Source organism: Amphiprion ocellaris, chromosome 12 (assembly GCF_022539595.1).
Source record: "Amphiprion ocellaris isolate individual 3 ecotype Okinawa chromosome 12, ASM2253959v1, whole genome shotgun sequence".
NCBI classification, from domain to species: Eukaryota; Metazoa; Chordata; class Actinopteri; family Pomacentridae; genus Amphiprion; species Amphiprion ocellaris.
The window spans coordinates 14,723,093-14,746,773 of NC_072777.1; the positions used below are offsets into that span (position 1 = coordinate 14,723,093).

Consider the following 23,681-nt stretch of genomic DNA (forward strand, 5'->3'; position numbering starts at 1 on the left):
TTGAAAAATGATGACAGCATAAACCTGAAAATCATCATATGAAAAATGATCCATCTTTTATTCATGTTTTCTTTGGTGTAAAATTTCAGAGATTGCTGACATACTATTTACTAGGAATGTGGAGTTTAAATGAGAACAGGACAGCTTTCAAGCTGGTGGGCATTTGAAGGTGCAATATCTTGTACAGAGCTGAGAGACTGGTTAAATGTGGTCTCAAGTTTATACTTATAGGACCCTATCTGAGTATGTAAGGCTGACAGCAGGGATTTAGAAACATGTAGCTTCTTACAAGATGGCTTCATGACAAAATAAAATATGCACTGAGAAGTAACAATACGATGGTTTTGACCTGTCAAACCATAGACGTTAGACGTTTGTAGGTGTCCTGTGTTATCAGGCACCAAGACGTTAGCAGGAGTTCCTGGAAGTTATGAGATAGGGAGTCAATGGATCATTTTGGTTTTTGCAGCACATCTCACAGATGCTTGACTGGACTGAGATCTGGGGAAGGTCTGGGAAATATTTGGAGGTCAAGTCAACACCTTGAACTCTTCATAATGTCCCTGAAAATATTCCTCAACAATGTTTGGAGGAAGGCATGGAACATTATCCTGCTGAAAGAGGCCGACTGACATGAAGGAATACCACTGCCATGGAAGGGTATATGTTGTCTGCAGCAATGCTTAGGTAGATACCACCTGTCCAAGTAACATCCACATAAACTTAGGACCCAAGGTTTCCCAGCAGAACATTGCCCAGAGCTTCACACTGACTCTAACAGCTCGCCTTCTCCCCATAGTGGGCCCTGCTGCCATCTCTGCCTCAGGTAAACAACACACCTTCTTTTGTTGCTCTGTGGTCCAGTTCTGATGCTCACATGCCCATTGTAGGTGCTTTCAGTGGTGGACAGAGGTCAGCGTGACACACTCTGACTGGTATGCAGCTATGCAGGCTGTATACACAGATAGCTGAGATGTACTTTAAGTTTAAACATCTTTATTCATCTTATAGCCAGCATTATGGTTGGGATATGATCACATGGTCCAGCCATTTCTCCCCACATTGGGCATCAATGACCCTTCTGACAGTTCATTAGTTTTCCTTCCATGGACCGCTTTTGGTAGGTGGATAACAGTTATTCACTTCACATATAGGTGGTTTGAATGTTGTGGCTAATCAGTGTATTCATCTATGACCACAGATACAGCTGTAACTAAGAAGTATTTAAATTATTCATTAACGTGGTCATTTCAGTTAATATAATGCACACTACCGTTCAAAGTTTGGGGTCACTTAGAAAATTTCCTATTTTTGAAAGAAAGGAAGTTTTTTTCTATGAAGACAACATTAAATTAATCATATATACAGTCTAGACACTGTTGATGTGGGGAATTACTATTCCAGCTGGAAATGGAATAGTACACAGGGGTACAGAGGTCCATTTCCGGCAACCATCACTCCTGTGTTCTAATGCTACATTGTGTTAGTTAATGGTGTTGAAAGGCTAATTGATGATTAAAAAAACCCTTGTGCAATTATGTTAGCACATGAATAAAAGTGTGAGTTTTTGTGGAAAACATGAAATTGCCTGGGTGACCCCAAGCTTTTGAACGGTAGTGTAAATGCAATATAAACTGTCAATTTCCCAAACCTTAACTGACTTGTTGAAACAGCCTGTTGTCTGCTCAACAATCTAAACCCTATGTATTTCAAATATTTATCCACAGATTATATTTACAATATTAGAAGAGAGCCAACCAGATCACGTCTTAGCTAATTGTTTCAGCTCAATTTTCAATTGAACATTTAGAGGAGTTAGTAATAGTATGCAACACTAAGTATACTGTAGATAAAAAAGGTAAATTCACAAGTTACTGTAGAATTTAAAACTTTATTTTACTCAATGAATGTAAATATGCTATAGCAGCACTTGGATGCTTTTGTACTCACACATGCATGTATCCTTGCAGGCCAGATAAAAGCCGAGATAAGCAGCGAGGAGAGGTTGAGCAACAAACGTAAAGACTGGTCCATGTTTCCAGCTGTGATGAGAAAAACTGTGGAGGCCAGCCAGTCGTGACCCAGATAACCATCCTGCTGAGTGACTGGAGGGAAGAGTTAAAGAGCCACTGGCTGTGTAGAAAAGATACAAAGATCAATGATACTGACTCAAAGCAATGCCAAACAAATAGAGCGGCTACATTGAATTGATTGAAAGAAGCTTTTTCCATTTTATTTTCACATATACCTGCTGTAATGCAAATTTAAATAGTAACACTAACAATCAACTTTAACTTTACATATAGCAATCAAACTGAATTAAGTAATTGCTTATACATTTTATTACTACATAATGATCTACAGAGCTACAGCAGGGGATTTTGAATTCATTAAAACCACATAATTAGTCATACAAATGTTGGATTTCACAGTGTGAAACTCACTGATTCTGTTTGTATTTTAAAGAATTCTCTGTGTCAGAAGAAACTGATCCCTTATGCAGTGTTAAATAAGGCGTTAAACTAATACCACTTCTCTGTCAACTGATACTGATGCCACTGAGTGTCAACCACAGAGTGAGTAATGCTTTGACAGTCAATTAACCCTGATATACCACACCAATATCTCATAGGCGAGGAGCAGCCTCCACAGCTGAGACTGCAAAGATCCAATTCTGGCTACAGTCTCTGAATGTGAATTTATAGGATGAAAAAGCATAAAACAGACAGTTTCTATGCCTCTCTGCATGGCCAGTGGTGAGTAGGCAGAAAAATATGTTTTTGTGTGTGTGTGCGTGATTTTAAGGTACGAGGAGTCAATCATGACTCCTATAAGTAAGAGTAACTGCACTACATTTTGAACACCATCACAACATTGAAAAGTATTTACAACAAAAAAGCAAACAAAAAAGCCTAACAAGATTCACAGTCAGGCTTGAAGCTTTGAAACCCAAAGTTTTCTTCAATCAAGTACATCTCAAGTGGATTATTTAGGCTCTGCAGAATCTACTCATTAAATTCAGTTCATTTAGACATTTGATAATTTCATTCAAACCCTGCTGGCAATGAAAACTGCAATGATATGCAAGTGTCTGTCCTGTTCCAGCAGAACTGTGCAGCGATTAATCGCGAGTGAGAGCAGAATCTGGCTCGACTCCAGAAAACAACCCCAGGCTATCCATACTTGCTACTTTTTATGTCTTTCTGCTGAGTTGTTGCCTTTAAACACTGTCAACCATTAATTTTTGTTTCGGTGGAGTGCACACAGAAAGATTTAGTCTGCAACATCTCCAGGAAATACCCACTGAATATAGCGTAACATAGAAAATGTCTTTCATACACAGAAGTGATAAAAGCAACATGTTTTTGAAAGAAATAAATCACTGGAAGATTTAGTAGAGATGGAACAGTCTATATCATCGTAGTGTTTTTACAAATGTATTATTACTTTTTATTTAAATGTAGAAATAAAGACAATCAGTTTTACGATTTGTTTATGTATGTATGTATAAACTACCATTCAAAAGGTTGGGGGTCACCCAGACAATTTCATGTTTTCCATAAAAACTGACACTTTTATTCATGTGCGAACATAATTGCACAAGGGTTTTCTAATCATCAATTAGCCTTTCAACACCATCAGCTAACAATGTAGCATTAGAACACAGGAGTGATGGTTGCTGGAAATGTTCCTCTGTATGTAGATATTCCATTAAAAATCATCCATTTCCAGCTTGAATAGTCATTTACCACATGAACATTGTCTAGACTGTATTTCTGATTAATTTAATGTTATCTTCATTGAAAAAACTGCTTTTCTTTCAAAAATAAGGACATTTCTAAATGAACCTAAATTTTTGAACGGTAGTGTATATGCATGCATGAATTCTGTAGTGTTACTCACTGTAGCATACTAATATTGAATCTGGTATTATGTTCAACTGTTAACTATGTTCAAAGTTTACAGTTCATGTTCAACCTTGTGTTGTGTAAGACAACACAACAAGTCTGAAAACTGATAAAAACATCAGCTATCTATCTCCACAACAAGTTAGGAGTTAGGACCCCTGGAGAAAAGCTAATAAATACAGAAATTTACTGCCACTGGTATTTTTACTCCACCAAGGAACATGGCAGAATTACGTGATGATCGGTGTAGGTTTGTCCGTCTGTTTGTCTGTGCGTAACATTACTCAAAAACAGAATAACGGATTTGGATGAAATTTTCAGGGAAGGTCAGAAATGACACAAGAACCAGGTGATTAGATTTTGGCAGTGATGCGGCTTATAGTCTGGATCCACGGATTTGCTCAATATTTCTGTATCATTGCGAGATAGTGGCACGGCGTCACTGTAACTATGACAACAAATGAACACTACGTCAGCTGTCCGCTGACAATCGCATGATTGCGATCCTATTCCAAATCCACCACTGTGGACTTGACGGAATGCTTTTTTATTTTTAATGTATTGCTTGAAGAGCTTCAACTTACATGGATTTCATGGTGTTAAAATGTTATTATAGTAAAACTGCAATTTGTTTTCAGTCCTTGTTTGATTGCATCCTAATGTACCACTCTGTTAACGTGTCCATGTGGTGTTTTTTATACGCTGGAATGCATACCATGAGTAAATTAAGCATTTAACGTAATGGCTGAGAATTTATACCTCGACACTGCAGTGTTGTAATGTAACAAACCTACAGAACCAATCCTGTCAAATTGCAGGGTGAGACCTTCTGCATCATTATGCTTCATCAGAATCAGTTTCTAGTTCAAACATGTGCATAAATTACTCCGCTATTACAACTTGCCATTGCGTATCACTAGGGCAGTTTTACAGTGTTTGAACAGAGTCGTAGGTGAGCTGATGTGCTCCAGCTGCAGAAGGTAAGGAGGGTGTGTAGAGAGAGAGGAAAAGACCTCATACAGCTTTGGAAATAATAAGACCTTTTCTTTGTCCTCCTTTCTATCACAAAGTCTGTACAACAGGTCTTCAGCATTAATGCTAAATGTAAGAAAAAAGGTCTTATAATAATTCAATGCATACAATAAATGATGATGCTTTGAAACTGTAAACATTTTCAAATTCATACTAGATGGTTGAAAAAAATTTTTGAGTCACCATAAATCTGTGCATCAGATATCCCAAAGTAAATTATCATTCAACAATATCTAAAAAAAGAGAATACAAGATTACAAAAAGGCAGATATCTTAGCGCTTAGGGAGCATGCCATCACTAACTAGCATGGAATCAGCCAATCAGCTGGCCATTACAACATTAACAATAAAATGCAGTATGGCTCCTCTAGAACCTCAAAGGAAGAGGCAGAAAGCGGTGGTCACGGTGGTCTCAATATTATTCTCAAATTAATTATTTTCCTGGAAAAAAAACCTCAAAATATGTAACTTTGATACAGAGATGAGTTTTAGGGGTAAATCAATGACTGGAGAAGAACGTTTTTAGCAATTTGTTCTATAGTGGCTTTGAACAATGAGCCTTGCGTTAGAATGACCCTATCGGCAGTTAACACGTTGTCCTTCCTTGGACCAAATTTGGTAGTTACTAATAACAGCATACCTGGAACACCCTACAAGACCTGCTGATTTGAGGATGATCCAGTCATCTCGGGAACACAATTTGACCCTTGTCATTCATACTTCTTACATATGACAATTTATTCTGCCTCTAACACATGAACTTCAAGAAGTGACGGTTCATTTGCTGCCAAATACACCCCATCTCTTGACATGTGCTATTGTAATTATACACACGAGGACAAAATTGTTGGTACCCTCAGTTAACCAAAGAAAAACCCACAATGGCCATAGAAATAATTTGAATTTTACAAAAGCAATAATAAATAAAAATTCTATGAAAATTAACCAATGAAAATCAGTCATTGCTTTTGAACCGTGATTTAACAGAATTGTTTAAAAAAATAAACTCATGAAACAGGCCTGGACAAAAATGATGGTACCCTTAATATTTTGTTGCACAACCTTTTGAGGCAATCACTGCAATCAAACGATTTCTGTAACTGTCAGTGAGACTTCTGCACCTCTCAGCAGGTATTTTGGCCCACTCCTCATGAGCAGACTGCTCCAGTTTAAGATTAAGATTATGCTTTATTGGTCATTGCACACTTTCATATACAACGAAATTTCATTTGAGCTGCCCTGCCAATGACAGCTCAGGCTGCTGCGCAGTGCTGTGTGGCGCCTTTCTTGAGGAAAAAAGAAAAAGGTTGGGATCTGGGTAGGGATAGCAGAGGGTAAATGAAAAAAAAGGCTGGCTCGTTGTACCGAATGAAACCTCCAATGTTGGGAAATTCAATTTGAGAAGGAACCTAAAAAAAACAAACCCGCAACAGGCAAAGCATGACGTTAGACAAGGATAGTTGGGATAAGGATGTGGGGTGGTGGAGGGGGGAGCACCGCACAGTTAGTCGGTTCCTGTGCAGCAATTTCTGCGCACGGATTCCTGACCCCTGTGCATAGCGAGGGAAGCTTGTGGAGGCGGAGGGGAGGGGGTATGGGAATGTGTGTGCGAATGTTTAGCTCAGTCCTCAGTTCAATGAGTCCGATGTGTGTGTATGTGTGTAGCCCATCTACTTCTGTCTCACACCCCCGTTGTCTCAGTTCGCGAGGGTGGAAGCGTGATAACACAGCAGGTTGCTATGGAGACGTCCTCGGTTGGCCCGGTCCAAAAGTCAACAGATGTCCTTGGGAAGGTGGGGGGGGTGTAGGAGAGCTATCTCTTGGCCATGAAACTTCCAGAGGAGTTTGTTATTGTTCCAGGGGCGCCAGAATGTAATCAGGTTCCTTCTTGTTTAGGCGGGGGGAAAGGAGCAATTTCACCTTCCCCCTACTGCTCTCAACAATTTTAGACCCCAGCTGTAGCAATTCTCACCCTGATGGCTTCCACTTTGCGACTCACATCAACATTCACACCAAGCAAATTGTTCATCTTACGATTGAGTTCGTCATACCAAGCATCGGCATCCGTGATCCGATCGTTTGCGTAGACCAGCAGTGTTTGGACGTCGTTTCTATCTGCGGTCTTCCTGATTTTCCAGAAGCTCAGGCCAGTGAACAAGCCAATTATCAGCAGGTCTGTCATCATAAATCCGAATATATAAACATCTTCCACATCCTCCACGGATAGGGGTGCCAGGCACATGATCCCCTTCCACTTCCCCCAGGCATCGATCACGTAACCAGAGGCGAAACTCCCATCCTGGCAGGTAGGCTCCTCTAGGCCTGTGCTCTTTGTGGCGACAATCTTGTCAATTGCGTTGAAAGACCAGTTAATCAATTCCATGATCGGTGTTTCGAAGGTCCAGTGCCAAGCGATCCCTCCAAGTCAGACAGACGAGATGAGACAAAAAGTGCAGCAAGCAGAAGACATGAGGGTGTGGGGAGAACAGAGATAGATACGGAGCGAGGAAAAATGCGACCGCCTCCTACGAGAGCTCAGAGCAGAACAACCTAGTTGTCTCAGGTTTGAAGGGTGCCTCCTCCAGACGGCATGTTTCAGCTCCTTCCACAGATGTTCAATAGGATTTAGATCAGAGCTCATAGAAGGCCACTTCAGAATACTCCAATGTTTTCCTCTTAGCCATTCTTGGCTGTTTTTAGATGTGTGTTTTGGGTCATTATCCTGTTGCAAGACCCATGACCTGCGACTGACACCAAACTTTCTGACACTGGGCAGCACATTTCTCTCTAGAATACCTTGATAATCATGAGATTTCATTGTACCCTGCACAGATTCAAGACACCCTGAACCAGATGCAGCAAAGCAGCCCCAGAATATAACAGAGCCTCCTCCATGTTTCACAGTAGGGACAGTGTTCTTTTCTTGATATGCTTCATTTTTGCGTCTGTGAACATAGAGCTGATGTGTCTTGCCAAAAAGTTCCAGTTTTGTCTGGTCTGTCCATAGGACATTCTCCCAGAAGCTTTGTGGCTTGTCAACATTGCAGTTTGGCAAATTCCAGTCTGGCTTTTTTATGATTTGTTTTTAACAATGGTGTCCTCCTTGGTCGTCTCCCATGAAGTCCACTTTGGCTCAAACAATGACGGATGGTGCGATTTGACACTGATTTACTTTGACAATGGAGTTCACCTTTAATGTCTTCAGAGGTTGTTCTGAGTTCTTTTCTTACCATTCGTATTATCCGTCTCTTCCATTTGTCATCAATTTTCCTCCTGTGGCCACGTCCAGGGAGGTTGGCTACAGTCCCATGGATCTTAAATGTCTGAATAATATGTGCAACTGTAGTCACAGGAACATCAAGTTGCTTGGAGATGGTCTTACAGCCTTTACCTTTAACATACTTGTCTATAATTTTCTTTCTAATCTCCTGAGACAACTCTCTCCTTTGCTTCCTCTGGTCCATGTTTAGTGTGGTACACACCATGTCACCAAACAGCACAGTGACTACTTGTAACCCTATAAATAGGCTGACTGACTGATTACAAGTTTGTAGACGCTAGTTAGAGGACACACCTGGGACACATGTCCCTATGGTCACATTGTTTTCAGTTTTTTCTAGGGGTACCATCATTTTTGTCCAGGCCTGTTTCATGAGTTTATTTTTTTTAATAATTCTGTTAAACCACAGTTCAAAAGCAATGTCTGATTTTCATTGGTTCATTTTCATAGAATTTTTATTTATTATTACTTTTGTCAGATTCAAATTATTTCTGTGACCATTGTGGGTTTTTCTTTCATGAACTGAGGGATATCAACAATTTTGTCCACGTGTGTATGATCAGTGTCATTCATTTCACCTGTCAGTGGTTTTAATGTTGTGGCTGATTAGTGTATAAATGTAATCTTGATGCAACAGTTTTAGCTAGTTGGCTCAACCACTAGATCAACCCTGAAAACACATGTATGCTCTTTGAAAGTGATTGACAGACAAGCCTCATCCATTTGTAATACAATCCGTCAAGACATCATTTTTAAATAAAGAATTATAAATAAAGCAGGGTCCCATAGGAAAAGAAAAACATTTTGATCTGTTGCCACCCAATAACATGAATGAAACTGAAAAATCTCAAACTAAAGTATTGACTTAATTAAACAGCTTCTTCTCTCTACATTTAGGGCTTTATTTTCTTTTTTTCTACATCAGCTGATAGACTACATTAGTTCTTGGGTTTAGGATACATTTTAGAAGCCAAGGAGTATTTTGATATACTAAAAATCAAATCTATTAATTTAAAGGTCTGTGAATATGTTTCTTTACTAGTATATAAAAGGTTCTCTATGTGTTTATATACTGCTTACAGTGCAGTGCAGTTTGTACCTGGTCAAGCTGTCTAAATCCTCTCATGAACAATTTTAATTGCAGCTAAAGTACCACCTGACTACTAAAATGATCACAAGCACCCTGGTATTAGCTCAAAAGTCAGTGTGATTTTCGTATTATAGCTCCTTTACAAACAAAATGTCAGTGTTTTATGTTTGTAAAGACTTTATCTCTACTCTGTGCTTTCCTGTTCACTTGTCCACTTACAAAGGAAACTATCGGATGGAGAATGGAGGCCTATCGAATGCTATTTGGGACAAAAGAACACTGAAGGCTTTTCACTGAGACGCAGACGAAGTAAGATAATCTGTATTGTGCTGATCAGACAAAGATGGATACTATCAGATTCTACTTTGCTCTCTTTCAGAGGGAGGCTGGTGGAGTTACCAGCACAACACTGCTGCCACTGCATACAGACAAATATCGTAGCCTCTGTATAGTGGAGCAACGCTGTGGTACAGTATATATTATGAGCACTCAAAGATGAATACTGCTGATTATCTTGTAACAACAATGCATGCCAAGGATATCGCAGAATCTCAGATAGTACGGTCCGATATTTTATACATGTTGGAGAGATGTCAGGTAAAATATAACTTCTTTGGTCAAGTCAATTAATTTATACGAAAGCTGATTTTGGGTTGCAAAGTGACAAGCTGATTTTACACATTTCCATTCCCAGAAATGTGAGAAAAACAAGTTTGCTGAAGTCATTTATCAGTCAGATTCTATATTTATATCATGGACTGGACATGGTCATGGTAAGAAATTTAATTAACTCATTTTAAGGTTGTGGTAGGATCCCTATTATAAATTTAAAAGTGTAGCCCCAAGAAAATGTGAACAATGTTAAATGGGAGAATATGTTTAAAGCCACATAAAGCCTACCTACTGGACATGAATGACTGTAGTATGTAGGCTCTGTGAAGGATACTGAGCTCTGATGATGTTTTAGCTCTCTGTGTGGACAAGAAGATCTTCATGTGCTTCAATAGCAGCGTCAGGTCATTCACAGCATCGTCTTTCAATAGCTTGAGGTAGCTGCCATACCTGCAGATAGAAGACAAAATAGATATAAATCTTCACCTGCATGTTGAAATCTTAAATGAATTTCTTGGTTCCATTCCATATCTGAATATTCAGATTACTGCTCCATTTCTTTTAAACAGAAACATATATCCTTTCATTCCCCCACTGTTTTGAATTACAAACCTATATTACCACGAAAATTTGACTTTGTAAATGATCATTTCTCAGAGCTTGTATTTTTCTCTCTATTCCCCTAATCCCTTTCTACTACTTGAATGAAAGTCACATTGCACAACGGGAAATTTTTATACCAAGCTGAGAGAAAAAGCAACACTGAGGCCCAAAGCAAATACCCAGAAGGACTCATCAAAACTGTATTCAACAAGTCCATCGTGGTAAGATTTTACTCAGCAAGTCTGACACTTGTAAGTCAAGGATTAATTATAAATTCATGCCTAACAACTTTTAATCCTATAAGACGCGGTGCTCTGTGGGTAACACTCACAATGTGTTACGTTGATAGCAAAATGCAAACACGGTACTTCTTGTGAACATGCTCTGAAAGTGTGCAGCCTTCAGAGCACCCTTCAGAGGAGGTGTTCACTTTCGCTACGTAATGTAGCAGTAGGTTGTCATTACAGACATAAAATAAGCAGTATCTTGATAGCAGCACGTCAGAAGGTCTTTTATATAGTAGCATTAGAGTGCAAACAGAAAAGCAGCAGAATCTTTACATACCTTTGGTAGGTGTAAGTGCCTGATATTCATGTATGAGTAAAGGGGAATAATAATAAAATGATAATCCTGTTTATTCTGCAGCATTTTTTCTTTAACAAAGTCTACCTAGTGGTAAAAAAGATTGCATGGACAGACCATCTCAACTGGGCTTTCAGATTCCTCTGATAAAAGCAGCCAACAAAGGTGTGTTCAGCTGCTGAACTGGAAAACACTCAACTGCATCTCTTGCTGCACTCCATTTCAATCTCCTGTCTGTCTAAAAGAAACACTTTTCCCATTTCTTCAGCAATCACCTTCATCCCTTTTCATCTTCGGTGTACATTTGTGGTTTATTGGTATGTTGAGCGTGGCCTCAGTCAAATTAGTGGCCTTAAGTTCCTGGGCTTGTTGAAAAATGAAAGTGAGAAAATGAATTTTTGAGAGGGTTTAAACATAGGTTAAAGTGGCAGGAGGCAGAAATGTGAAAAAGGCAAAAATAAATAAATAAATAAATAAAGGCTGTGTTTGAAAATATACGACCCCCCTCTCTTCACTGTTCAAAGTCACTCCCACTAGATGAGCAAAGGTGGTCAATTTAAAAGTCAACATTAATTTATGGCTTCATCTGGGATAAAAACCCATCCTCCTAAGTGAAAGTCCTCCATCTAACTCTTTGTACCACTACATCCTGGTTTTGCTGTGTACTTTTTGTGTTCTTTTCTAAAACCTAGGGGAGAAGAAAGTGCACAAGTCTAGCTTTTTTCTCAGACAATTACAATTATAATATACTGAAAGGTTAATATGTTTTTTCTGCCCACTGTTAATTTCATAAATTTCAAATCAGCAAACAAAATTAGAGGACAAATCTAAATAACCCAATGAACCTCAAAACACATTCTTTAAAAAAAAAAAAATCTCCAAGTGACACCATTAATCTGAACAAGAAACTGCAAAAACAGGAAGAATCGCTGGATTATCAGCTTTCTATTTGTAACTTTTCTCTTGAAAAATCAACCAAATCTAAGCTTAATATTAGATTTGTTGAAAAATGTATTTCTTGCATTTAAAAAAATGCAAAAAGTGCACAATAAGCAGTAACCCTGTTCTGTAGAAAACTAAAAACTATGCTATACTCATTCAAATCAAAAAGCCATTATTGACTAAGATGCAACCATAAGTCTTGTTACAAAAAATAAGGAACTCTTCAGCTGAACTGCGTTCTGTGTTTACACAGAGCAGAGAGGAGACTGGATTGAAACTAGTTTAGAATCTAAGTGAGGTTAGTACAATTGCTATTGTCAACAGAGCTAACATTTTCTTTTCAGTAGTGGAAACACTTTTGGGCACCTGGAAAAAACATTGTACATGTTGATTCCAGTTTGTTTTACATTTTTGTAAAATGAATAAGTAAAGACATTGAACTTATGTGCAATTTAATTTTTTTTAATGATTTATGGCATTGCTTGTTGTTAAGTGCACAAAAAGAGAATTTTCAATCAGGAATACTTCGAGCCATTATTGTGCTGTTTCCTGTTTACACAGAGGTGCAGAACTTCAAATTGCAAAAAAAAAAAAAAAAAAAAAAACACCCACAAACTGTTGGATTCAGAGGTACAGTAACTTGCAGCAGATAGCTGATTAAAACAAAGCAGCAGCAAAACCCACATAATACAAGTCCTGCTTTGGGAAAGAGCAATTACATGTGGCACACACCGCTGAATGCAGGATGCATTGAATTGTGTCTTAGTGCTTGTATTTACATGCATGTGCACATACATAGATTAATGTCTATCTTCGCTGTCCCATAAAAAATGTTCCCATCAGTGTTAACACCAATCTCACGCCCTAGTTCCCTTCAACACCAGTTGTCCTTGGTGTTCTGCGCTAATTAGCCAATGTCATCATGCCAACAGGCTAAACTGAAATGGTAAAACTTATGCCTACTAAACATCAGGAAGTCATTATCATTGTGAGTCACGGGCGTCAGCATTTAGCTCAAACTGCCTCTGTGCCAGAGTAAAGCTTCACTGAGCCATTTCCGGGGCTTAGACCTTGTTTGTATGCAGAGACTAGTGAAGGAGACCGAGGTATTCATATGCAAGCAACTGATTAAAGCCCAGTCTACAGTCAACAGTGCCTAATTGTGGAGGCGGAAATTCAGTAAGGGTGCACAGTCACACAATGAGTGAGATTGGAAAAACACACAACTCTAGAAGTCTTGCATGTCTCTGCATTTGTGCATATAGTTTACCTGACACCAGGTATTTACTAAATGAGAAAAATATACAATCAAACATCTAAACTGAACACGGAAAGTCAGGTACATCTATACGAGCAGTTTTTCTATTGGCATTCCAGACTGTTTTTAGAATAAATACTTGAGAGCAGCTATTTACACAAAGCTTGGACTTCTGTGGTTATAATACCTGACTGAAATCGTTTGTACACAGCAGGTTTTCCTTCCCAAGTTGCTGCCGTAAGAAGACTGATTAAATAGGAGTTTATGAGCTACAGAAAATTACTTTACATACCTGAGACAGGTGTTGATTCCCAGCTGTTCCATGGATGATAATACAGCACTCTTCACGCTCTTCTCCTCAGCTGTAAAACGGGGCAATTAAAAAAGGAGATGTCGTTATTACAGAGCAAGGCATATCCCTGAGAGGGTATATAAAAGAGGGTTTGGGGGGTAAAACGCTCCCTATACATCTCAAACAGCTTGCCTTGTGACCATGGAGAATGGAAAAACATGACAGTATCTTGTGAATTGCTACTTCCAATGCAGTACAGATGTGACACAGTGAACAGGCAACTTTGTAGTTGGCAGTTTTACGGCAGTCATTTGCCGTTTAATTGTGATGTTTGCGGGTAGCGTGGTATCAAGGTGACTTGCTTAATTTCACTAACAGTCAGCCATGGGTAATTTCACAGCAGCATTTTGATGGTTTAGAGCAGCGGAGTCATAACTCAGGATATTAAGGCTGTGGCAGACTTATTGAAAAAATACAGTATGAAACTTTGAGCCTGGTGAGAAAGCTCTTTATCTCATGACTTTTTCCTTATCTGTGGAGTTGGGTCCTACGGTGTGATACTACAGCAGCTGAAAATACAGAAGCAGGGTGTCTTTAGAGCCTATGCCACAGCTTTGTACACAAACAACTGGTGAGCAATCAGTCTCACTAGCTGCTCTCATGGGCTCTTACTCAGTGCCATTATTTGTGCAGAATCATAAAAATATATTAGTTTTTGGAATTACAGTACAGTAATTGTGTGGCGAGAACGATGAATGCAGCAATAACTGTGGGAGGACTTGACATTTTGTTGTGGAAGATGTTTCCACCGCTTGCCGGCTTTGGGGAAACAGAATATTATTACATTTGTGCAAATGGATCCCCTGCTTCAGACAGTTTATGGTAAGATGATGAGACGATTTGAACAATTAATATGAGAATTATCCCGACACCATCAGAGGCAGGGAAAACTTCAAATCTAATTTACAGACTAAGGGTGCACAAAAAATGCAAGGGAAATGATAATACGGGAGCTGTAATCTACATTTTGACGGGATAATTCACATTGTTAGCATTGAAAGATCTGAGCTGGGCAATGTGGATTAATCACAGGCTATCAAATCTTGCATTAATTGAGAGAAAATAGCTTTTGATAAGGACATGAATCTGAGCCAGGACAACTACTTCTATATTTTGTCTCTCACCCTTCTCTCCTCACATATTAACATCTCTAAAAACCTCTTGGTGATGGCAAATACTGTCTAATGGAGATTAATCCTCTCGTGTTGTATTTATTCCCTCCCTGCCCATTCCTCTCTGCTCCTGTCTCTTCAGCATTGTAGCACCAGAACTTATTTTCTACAGTTTGTAATAACTATAATCACAACCGTTTAACTTTTCTCAAAAAGAGACACAGTTGAAAGGTGACACATGCAATTTATCTCTGAGATTAGTTATGACAGTCTGTTTTCAGTGTAACGAAAATTATGAGGAAATAATATCAGGGATGTGCAGCTCTGAGTTGATTTAGTTTCCAGACACTCCTCTGTGCTTTGGATACATTAAAACTAAAGCAATATTGAAAATAAAGAAGCTGGCAGAATTAAAGGGCCTATGAGAGTGAGTCATTGTTATGAGACCCATTACCAGAAAGATGAGCACACATCATCTACAACAATATACCCACTAATGAGTGCAGCCTGAAAAACATAAATGTGAAATTGAGTTTCAGGAAATTGTTTTTTTCTTTTTTCTAATGGAGGTTGTGTGACCCGGTTGAAAGCTGCAGAACAAAGAAGACGGTGGATTTTGAGCTAAGATTGTTCTGTCAACTGCTGTTTCCAAAATCAGAAATGAACTGTCACAGTCAGCCTTCAAGCTAACATGGTCTGAATAGTGCTCACAATGTTCACTGTCTAAAGGTCGAAACTGTGATGATGTAGACTGTGATATGGTTGAGATCTTCAGAAGTAGCAAACAAGTACAGTACCAGTCAAATGTTTGGACACACCTTCTCATTCAGTGGTTTTTATTTGTTTTTATTATTTTCTACTTTGTAGATTAATACTGAAGACATCAAAACTATGAAAGAACACATACGGAATTATGTTGTAAACAAAAAAAGTGTCAAATGAACCAGAACATGTTCTATATTTTAGATTCTTTTGCTTTAATGATAGCTTTGCACACTCTTGGCCTTCTCTCAATCCGCTTTATGAGGTAGTGTCCTACAATGGTTTTCCAACAGTCTTGAAGGACTTCCCAAAACTGCTGAGCACTTGTTGGCTGCTTCACTCTGCTGAGAATATTTCCCACGGAAGTAGAAACATAAAGATGCATAACATGGAAATTCTTGAGTACAAGTAGCTCCAAACTGTATTCATGTACAACCTTTAATACTACAGCTGTCTAAAAGGCATGTTAAGTGCTTAATGAGGCTGAGCTAAACCCAGTGAACCACTTACTGCTTCCTGATTATGGTCTTTATGTACATGACTGTTCAAAAGTTTGGGGTCACTTAGAAATGTCCTCATTTTTGAAAGAAAAGCATTTTTTTTTCATTGAAGATAACATTAAATTAATGAAAAACACAGTCTAGACATTGTTAATGTGATAAATGACTATTCTAGCTGGAAATGGATGATTTTTAATGGAATATCTCCATAGGGGTACAGAGGAACATTTCCAGCAACCATCACTCCTGTGTTCTAATGCTACATTATGTTAGCTAATCATGTTGAAAGGCTAATTGATGATTAGAAAACCCTTGTGCAATTATGTTAGCACATGAATAAAAGTGTGAGCTTTCATGGAAAACGTGAAATTGTCTGGGTGACCCCAAACTTTTGAACAGTAGTGTACATTGGTTATATAAGATAAGATAAGATAAGTCCTTTATTTCTCCCCACGCCAGGGGAAATTCACATTGTTACAGCAGCTTATGTAGCAATAAACGTAGTAATAGAAATAAAATAATAATAGAACAGTAGTAATAATATTTACAATATGTACAGGGATGAGAAATGAGGATGAAATAGTGCAGTAGTGACACACTGTAAGACAATGCAATATAAAGTGGCTCAAAAAAATAAGTTTAAAAAGTGCAAAGATGTAGCAGTGCAAGAATGTCTGTGCAAATTTTATGGTTTGGGGTGGTAATGATATAGTCCAGTTTATGTTAACATCAGCCAGTGATGCTGATGTTGTAAAGTCTTATAGCAGATGGAATGAAGGACCTGCGATAGCGCTCTTTCTTGCAGGGTGGATGTCTCAGTCTGCTGCTGAAGGAGCTGCTTAAAGACCCCACAGCGTCATGCAGTGGGTGAGAGGGATTGTCCATGATGGATGTGAGCTTTGCCAACATCCTCCTCTCACCCACCTCCTCTATGGAGTCCAGGGAACAGTCCAGGACAGAACCTCCTCCTGACCAGTCTGTTTAGTCTCTTTCTGTCCCTTTCAGTGCTCCCTGCTCCCCAGCAGACCACTGCATAGAAAATAGCAGACGCTACCACAGAGTCATAAAATGTCCTGAGCAGAGTCCTGCACACTCCAAAGGACCTCAGTCTCCTCAGCAGGTGGAGACGACTTTGGCCCTTCTTGTACAGAACCTCTGTATTGTGTGTCCAGTCCAGTTTATTGTTGAGGTGAACACCCAGGTATTTGTATGTGTCCACCATCTCAATGGCCAAACCCTGGATGTTCACCGGTGCAGTCTGGGGTGTCGTCCTCCTGCTGAAGTCCACGATCATCTCCTTCGTCTTACTGGCGTTGAGCTGCAGATGGTTTCGCACACACCGGTCAACAAAGTCAGAGATGACCGTCCTGTACTCCCGCTTGTCCCCTTCAGATACACACCCAACAATGGCTGTATCATCGGAGAACTTCTGGAGGTGACAGCTCCCAGAGTTATAATGAAAGTCCGATATACTGTGTAGTATTAAAATAATTTAACTCTTCAAAAACACTGTATGTTTAAATATATGCTATGTCTACACTACATAGCAATATGATAGATTATGTCAAATATGATATTCTTTCTTGTGTTTTTTGTTTCTCTTTAGTTTTCCTCTGTATTCACCAAGTTGCACTGTCTTGGAATGACAAGATAATGTAATACAAAACTGACATTAGTGTGTCAATAAAGTTAAGGTTTTGTGTATGTTTTACAGGTAAATTACTGAAGAAAGTGGTTTAGCCAAAGGTTGATCATGGGGGGGGGGGGGGGGGGGGGGACTTTTTAAATGATGATTCACCTGAACAATCATGGATCTCTGAGCTGTTACAAAGTAACAAGATTCTTTCTCATTGTTTCCAGCAACCCAATCTAACAGGCAGCTGAGATAAATGAGATTGCTGGACAGCTGCCTGCAGGAGTCATGGTCATGACGAGTGAGGAGACACAACTCAGGACAGTGAGCTGACAGAGGTTAATACTTGGCAAATGGGTGCGCTCTCTCCATACACTGGGAGCGTTCAAGTAGGGCAGTGGTTGAGTGTGTAGTCAGCATCAATCAGACGCACAGAGGTGCCCCACTGCACATCTCTACCCCTCACATGCACACACACATTTCCATTCACATGTAACTGGGAGATGGCAGGTCTGAACAAAAGTTCTGACAGCTGCCTGGCCTCCTTGGGGGCTGCTGTGTGTGAGGAATATCATAGCACATAACACAAGAGTACGTGTGTGTGTGTGTGTGTGTGTGTGTGTGTGTGTGTGTGTGTGTGTGTGTGTGTGTGTGTGTGTGTGTGTGTGTGTGTACACTTGTATTACTCATGTTGTGAGGACATAAATCTGTTTGCACAGTCACAATGAAAGGATTTGTCTCACTTTCGGGGATAAAAAGCAAGCCTATCATGTCAGTCAATAAATTTTAGTTGGTAAAAGTGGCTTATGGTCAGAGTACGTTTCCAGGAAAGTCCTGTAGTTCACACATGACTGCGCGTGTCTGAGACAGTCACAGTATAGACAAACAGACGAAAAGATGCAGGGACTAAGCCTGATACAGTAGTTTTATAACAGACTCTTGCTTTGATGCTGTAGCAGTGAGAGCAAGATTGTATTCAAAGTATCATAGATCTCATACAACAGTCACTTCACTGTAACTGCACTGACTGAAAGATTTCTTGAGAAGCTGTAACCTGTCTAACCAAAACAAACTACTTAAATGAGACTACTCATTACATGGTTTTACAGCAAATGATGTCTTTTACTCTTATCTGACAGGAATTACTTGCCATTACTTTGCTCCATGTCTTTTCCAAAACTAGCAATGTGTAGCTACATGACTGATGTGGCATTAGATGCACTGAAAAATGTGTTTTCTTTATTGTCACTTCACTTGGATGTCTGAGCTTCACTGTGCAGAATGGTGAATGTACAGGGTTTGACAGTAGAAAGCTGGGAGAATTTCTCTGTACTCACCTCACATCTGGCTTTAAGGCCTGAAACTAAAAGCATGGGTTTAAAAACCAGTCTTTATATAGTTTACAAGTCCCTCTGAACATGTCAGCTTCATGTCTGAATGAGCAGCCTACATCATACATCATAGGCTGCAATTTAGCTGCATTTTCATCATGCAGTCTGCACTCAGTAAAACTTGACATCGTGCCCAAAGATTATTAGATTCATGTCGTACAGTGTAGCAAACTGTGAACTTATAAGATTGTTAAAATTGTACAGTGTGTAGAGGCCTCAAGTGACTAAATCACAAAATATTGTCCTCGTACCCTGACATGGAGACAGGATTGATAAGGACCTAATGTCAAATCACATTGTGTACTTTCCTTCACCTCAAATAGATAAATTGTCACACACAGTCACAGTTCATCCTATTTTTGTTGCTCTATTAGTATAACCTCAGTTCTAAGTCAGTATAATTAGAGATTTTTTTATATGCTTAAATCTTTTTTTAATACCTGTATGTCACGTCATGTCACATGCTTGCAATTAGGGATAGAATTTGATTTTCAAACTCCTCAGTACTCACATCAGTGAGGACCTCTCTTGGACTCACAACACACAAAAAATCGTCAAGAAGGCTCAGCAGAGACTCTTCTTCCTAAGGAAGCTGAGGAAATTTGGATTATCCCCCAAACTCCTCAGCAACTTCTACAGATGCACAGTGGAGAGTGTCCTAACCACTTCCATCACTATATGGTATGGGGAGTGCAGCAGTAAGGGCAGGGAGGCTCTAAGACAGCACAATTAATCTGTGGAGCAGCCTTCACTGCAGGACATTTACTTCACCTGGATCACAAAGAGAGCACACAACATTATCAAGGACCACACCCACCCACAGCAAACACTGTTCACACTTCTGTCGTCTGGCAGACAGTATGTGAATGTGAAAGCAAGGACCACCAGACTAAAAAACTGTTTCTATCCACAGGCCATGAGGCTACTAAATCACTGACTCACCAGCAATATGTTTAAGTAGCAATATTTTGCACATACCTCTTGCCTTTGCACATATCCCTTGCCTGTTTACATGACAGTATTACACAAGTTGTCAACATTTGCACATAGAATTTATTTGAACATTTTTTATCTTATTTTATTCTATTTTTTTTAATTTAACTTAATTTAATCTTATTTTATTTGTTATTTCAGTTGTGTGAAGGGAACTCGCAAAATAAGAATCTCATTACTCAGGGTAACCACTGTTTCTGCTGTGTATATGACAAAAAAGTTCTTGAATCTTGAATCTAACTAAATGCTGCTTCTAATTCACATGTCAAAACAACTAAAATCTAAATCTCTATCAGACTTGTTAAAAAAGCAAATGATCACAAAAATACGTTACAAAAAAAGCAGAACGATTTGCCATAATTGCTGTGTGTTAATGAAATGATGTAAATGAGTCTGACCGAATTTTAAAAATGAATATAAAAAATGAATATCATAAAATGGAAAAATCAACAAACTCTGAAGAGTGCGAGTGACTTTAGATGAATAAATAATCAAAACAAACACTCAGAATTAAGATTCTTCATCAGGCCTCAGAGGAGACATGCCTCTGCTCTGCTAGAATTATAGAGACAGCAGTAATAAAAAAGACATCCAGTGCACTGTGGGAACATACAGTATTTCAGTCTTCAGTGCAACACGGCTAGCTGACAAGCTTTCTACTCATTGAAATATGCATAATGAATGAAAGCACACAGAGCACATTCCACATATCCTTTTCAGTCACTAATATCCATTATTAAGGCTCCCATTTCAAAAACAGTATAGACAGATGCTTCCTTTCATTAGCTGTTCTTGCCACAAGTAGTTGGCAGGTATTGATTTAAATTTTTAAATTTTAAAGTGGACACCTTTAAACATAGCACTCTAAATGAGTATGTTAAACCACGAGTAACCATAATAACAATATTCATTTGTATGAACAGTTGATGCAATGTTATACCAAATTACAGATTTTTATTATGAGACTAGTACAAGCAGTTTTAAAATATATTAACTAGACTAGATTTGTATTGTAGATATCCATAATTAAATTCTTCCTAATTGCAGAAATCTGCAGCTGAATTACGTGTAGTTGTAATTCCAGTTTCAGATATCTACAGTTTCATTCTCACTGCAAGTCACAATGACCAGAATGACAGAATGGAATTATGACAAGTCAAAATGATGCTTTGGAAATCTCATATTGGCTTTCAAATATCTTGAAAAGAGTTTTAACCAGGCAAAATGACATCCCAGATATCTGTTGTGTGAGAAGCTATAGCAAGGGGGAGGTGGATGTAACTTGCTTTTCAGACATGGAATGCCGTCGTATCCAGGTTGAAAACCCTGCACTGCCAGCTTATGTTACTCCAGAGTGGAAGATCAGTATTCTCTGCTCATCCACCCATCTCTAATCTCCCACAGTGGCAAATTACAACTAGATATTAACAGCTGTGTACAACTGAGGCTTAAACCTTTCTGATTACCACTGCCTGTTATTAGAGTTAACATACGCTATCATTCAAAAGTTTGGGGTCACTTAGAAATGTCCTCATTTTTGAAAGAAAAGCAGTTTTTTTCAATGAAGATAACATTAAATTAATCAGAAATACAGTCTAGACATTGGTAATGTGGTAAATGACTATTCTAGATGGAAACGGCTGATTTTTAATGGAATATCTACATGGGGTACAGAGGCCCATCTCCAGCAACCATCACTCCTGTGTTCTAATGCTACATTGTGTTAGCTAATCGTGCTGAAAGGTTAAGGGATGATTAGAAAACCCTAGTGCTAATTATGTTAACGCATGTATAAAAGTGTGAGTTTTCGTGGAAACCATGAAATTGCTTGGATGACCCGAAACTTTTGAACGGTAGTGTAGAGCTATGCATCTTGTGTTCATCTTCTATTTTGTCTGGTGTAAAACAATTGAAATAAATAACACAAACTTGCCTGGTATGACTTGTCTAAGCAATTAAACAAGTAAATGGTCTGCACTGATATTATGCTGTTCTACTCTGAGAGCTTTACAATGTCACTCATTCTCTCACACACACTGACACGCTAGCAGTGACAAAGCTGCAATGCAAGGTGTTTGCCTGCCATCAGTAGCAACTTTGAGTTCAGGGGCTTGACCAAAGACACTTCAGCACACTTCCTTTGAACTGTCAACCTTGTGATTAGTGCAATTAAACAATTTGCACTAGCTCCTGAGCCACAGCTGCCCAAGTAACCACTATAATGACATCACAATGCAAAGATTTTAACATCCCTCTTGTCAGTTCTTTTGTATATCAGGCCATCTCCCTAGCATTTGACATAAACCTGCAAAATACTTTCAAAAGTCAGAAAAGCTATTTTGGAATATCCTTCCATACTTAGGGCGAAGGCTGCTTTTGAATATATACAATAATTTAAGAACAAACCATATTGGTTGTGTCGACTTGAAACTTGAAGCATTTTGTCATGAAGTGAAATCTCAGTAGAGTTTAGCCAATTGAGATTACAATTGGCTAAACTGTACACAATATATTTGCATAGAGAAAAGGATGGACAACAAGACAATTTTATGTTTACTAGTAGAAGAAACACTGTATTTGAAATATTTTAATTATACTATATACTAATATAATCTTGCCAACACAAAAGAATACAAGTGTACTAAACACATGACCACATGAAAACACCACTATGATCAGTGGTGCAACTGTGAAGCTACCATGAGATCAATGGCTTTTAACTTTTGAAACTCTTGTCACTTCTTAAAAAGTGTTCTGACTGAAAATTTCTAAGAATTAAGCAGTTAGTCATCTAACTGCATTTCACAATCAGCAAATGACAAGAATTTTCTACAGTGTCATTAAATAGCTAATGAAATGTTATTTAACACTCTCTTTTCTTCCATTAATAGCTTAAGTGCCCTTGCTACTCTTGAAAATAATAGAGATGGATTAATTGCAAAACAATGACTATGGCCACAAGACGACTGATTAATGGACTAAGTTTTGCTAGGACAAGTCAGTCAAATATATATATATATATATATATATATATATATATATATATATATATATATATATATATATATATATATATATATATATATAGATACATACACATTTTTTTTATTATTTTTTTGGGCTTTTGTTGGCTTTAGTAGACAGGTTAGTAGAGCGCCAGACAGCAAAGGGCTGGAATGAAATTTGCGCCGCTGCGTCGGGGACTTTAGCCCTTGTTTAGGGGTCACCCTCTCAACCAGTTGAGCTATGAAGGTGCCTTTCATTATTCTTTTCAGCTTTAATAAGAAAATTACTTAGTTTGGCATACATTCTTTATTATATTTATATTCTTTTTGACAATTAATGTGTTTAAAAAATGTTTTATGGTGCCATCATGTGGGGAAAAAGCTATTACCACAAGCAGTGCATTTACATAAAAATCAATCAAACTGCAAAAGTGAATATATTTTAATGTGTTTTATTTGCACAGTAATTGCTGTGCAAGGTGCTCATTTGGCTAAAACTACAGAGACACTTAACAGTGATACTGACAGGTCTACTCGTAGTTGCTAGCTCTGTTGGTCTGAGAGGGAGAGAGAACAAATTAAAATGCCTGATTATTCTCAAAAATGAAGTTGCATTCTATCACTTG

General features: G+C 38.5%; 1 protein-coding gene across 2 annotated transcripts in view; it reads right to left on the minus strand.

The window, feature by feature from the left end:
* The window catches only part of tbc1d32 (TBC1 domain family, member 32), a 102,414-nt gene that overhangs the window by 18,497 nt on the left and 60,236 nt on the right, over positions 1 to 23,681 (minus strand). For both annotated transcript variants that reach the window (XM_055016202.1, XM_055016201.1), the window contains exons 29-31: positions 13,600 to 13,669; positions 10,257 to 10,372; positions 1,951 to 2,105 (exon numbers count right to left, since the gene is read on the minus strand). In XM_055016202.1, coding sequence (XP_054872177.1) covers positions 1,951 to 2,105; positions 10,257 to 10,372; positions 13,600 to 13,669 — 341 coding nt within the window. The remainder of the gene's footprint in view (positions 1 to 1,950; positions 2,106 to 10,256; positions 10,373 to 13,599; positions 13,670 to 23,681) is intronic.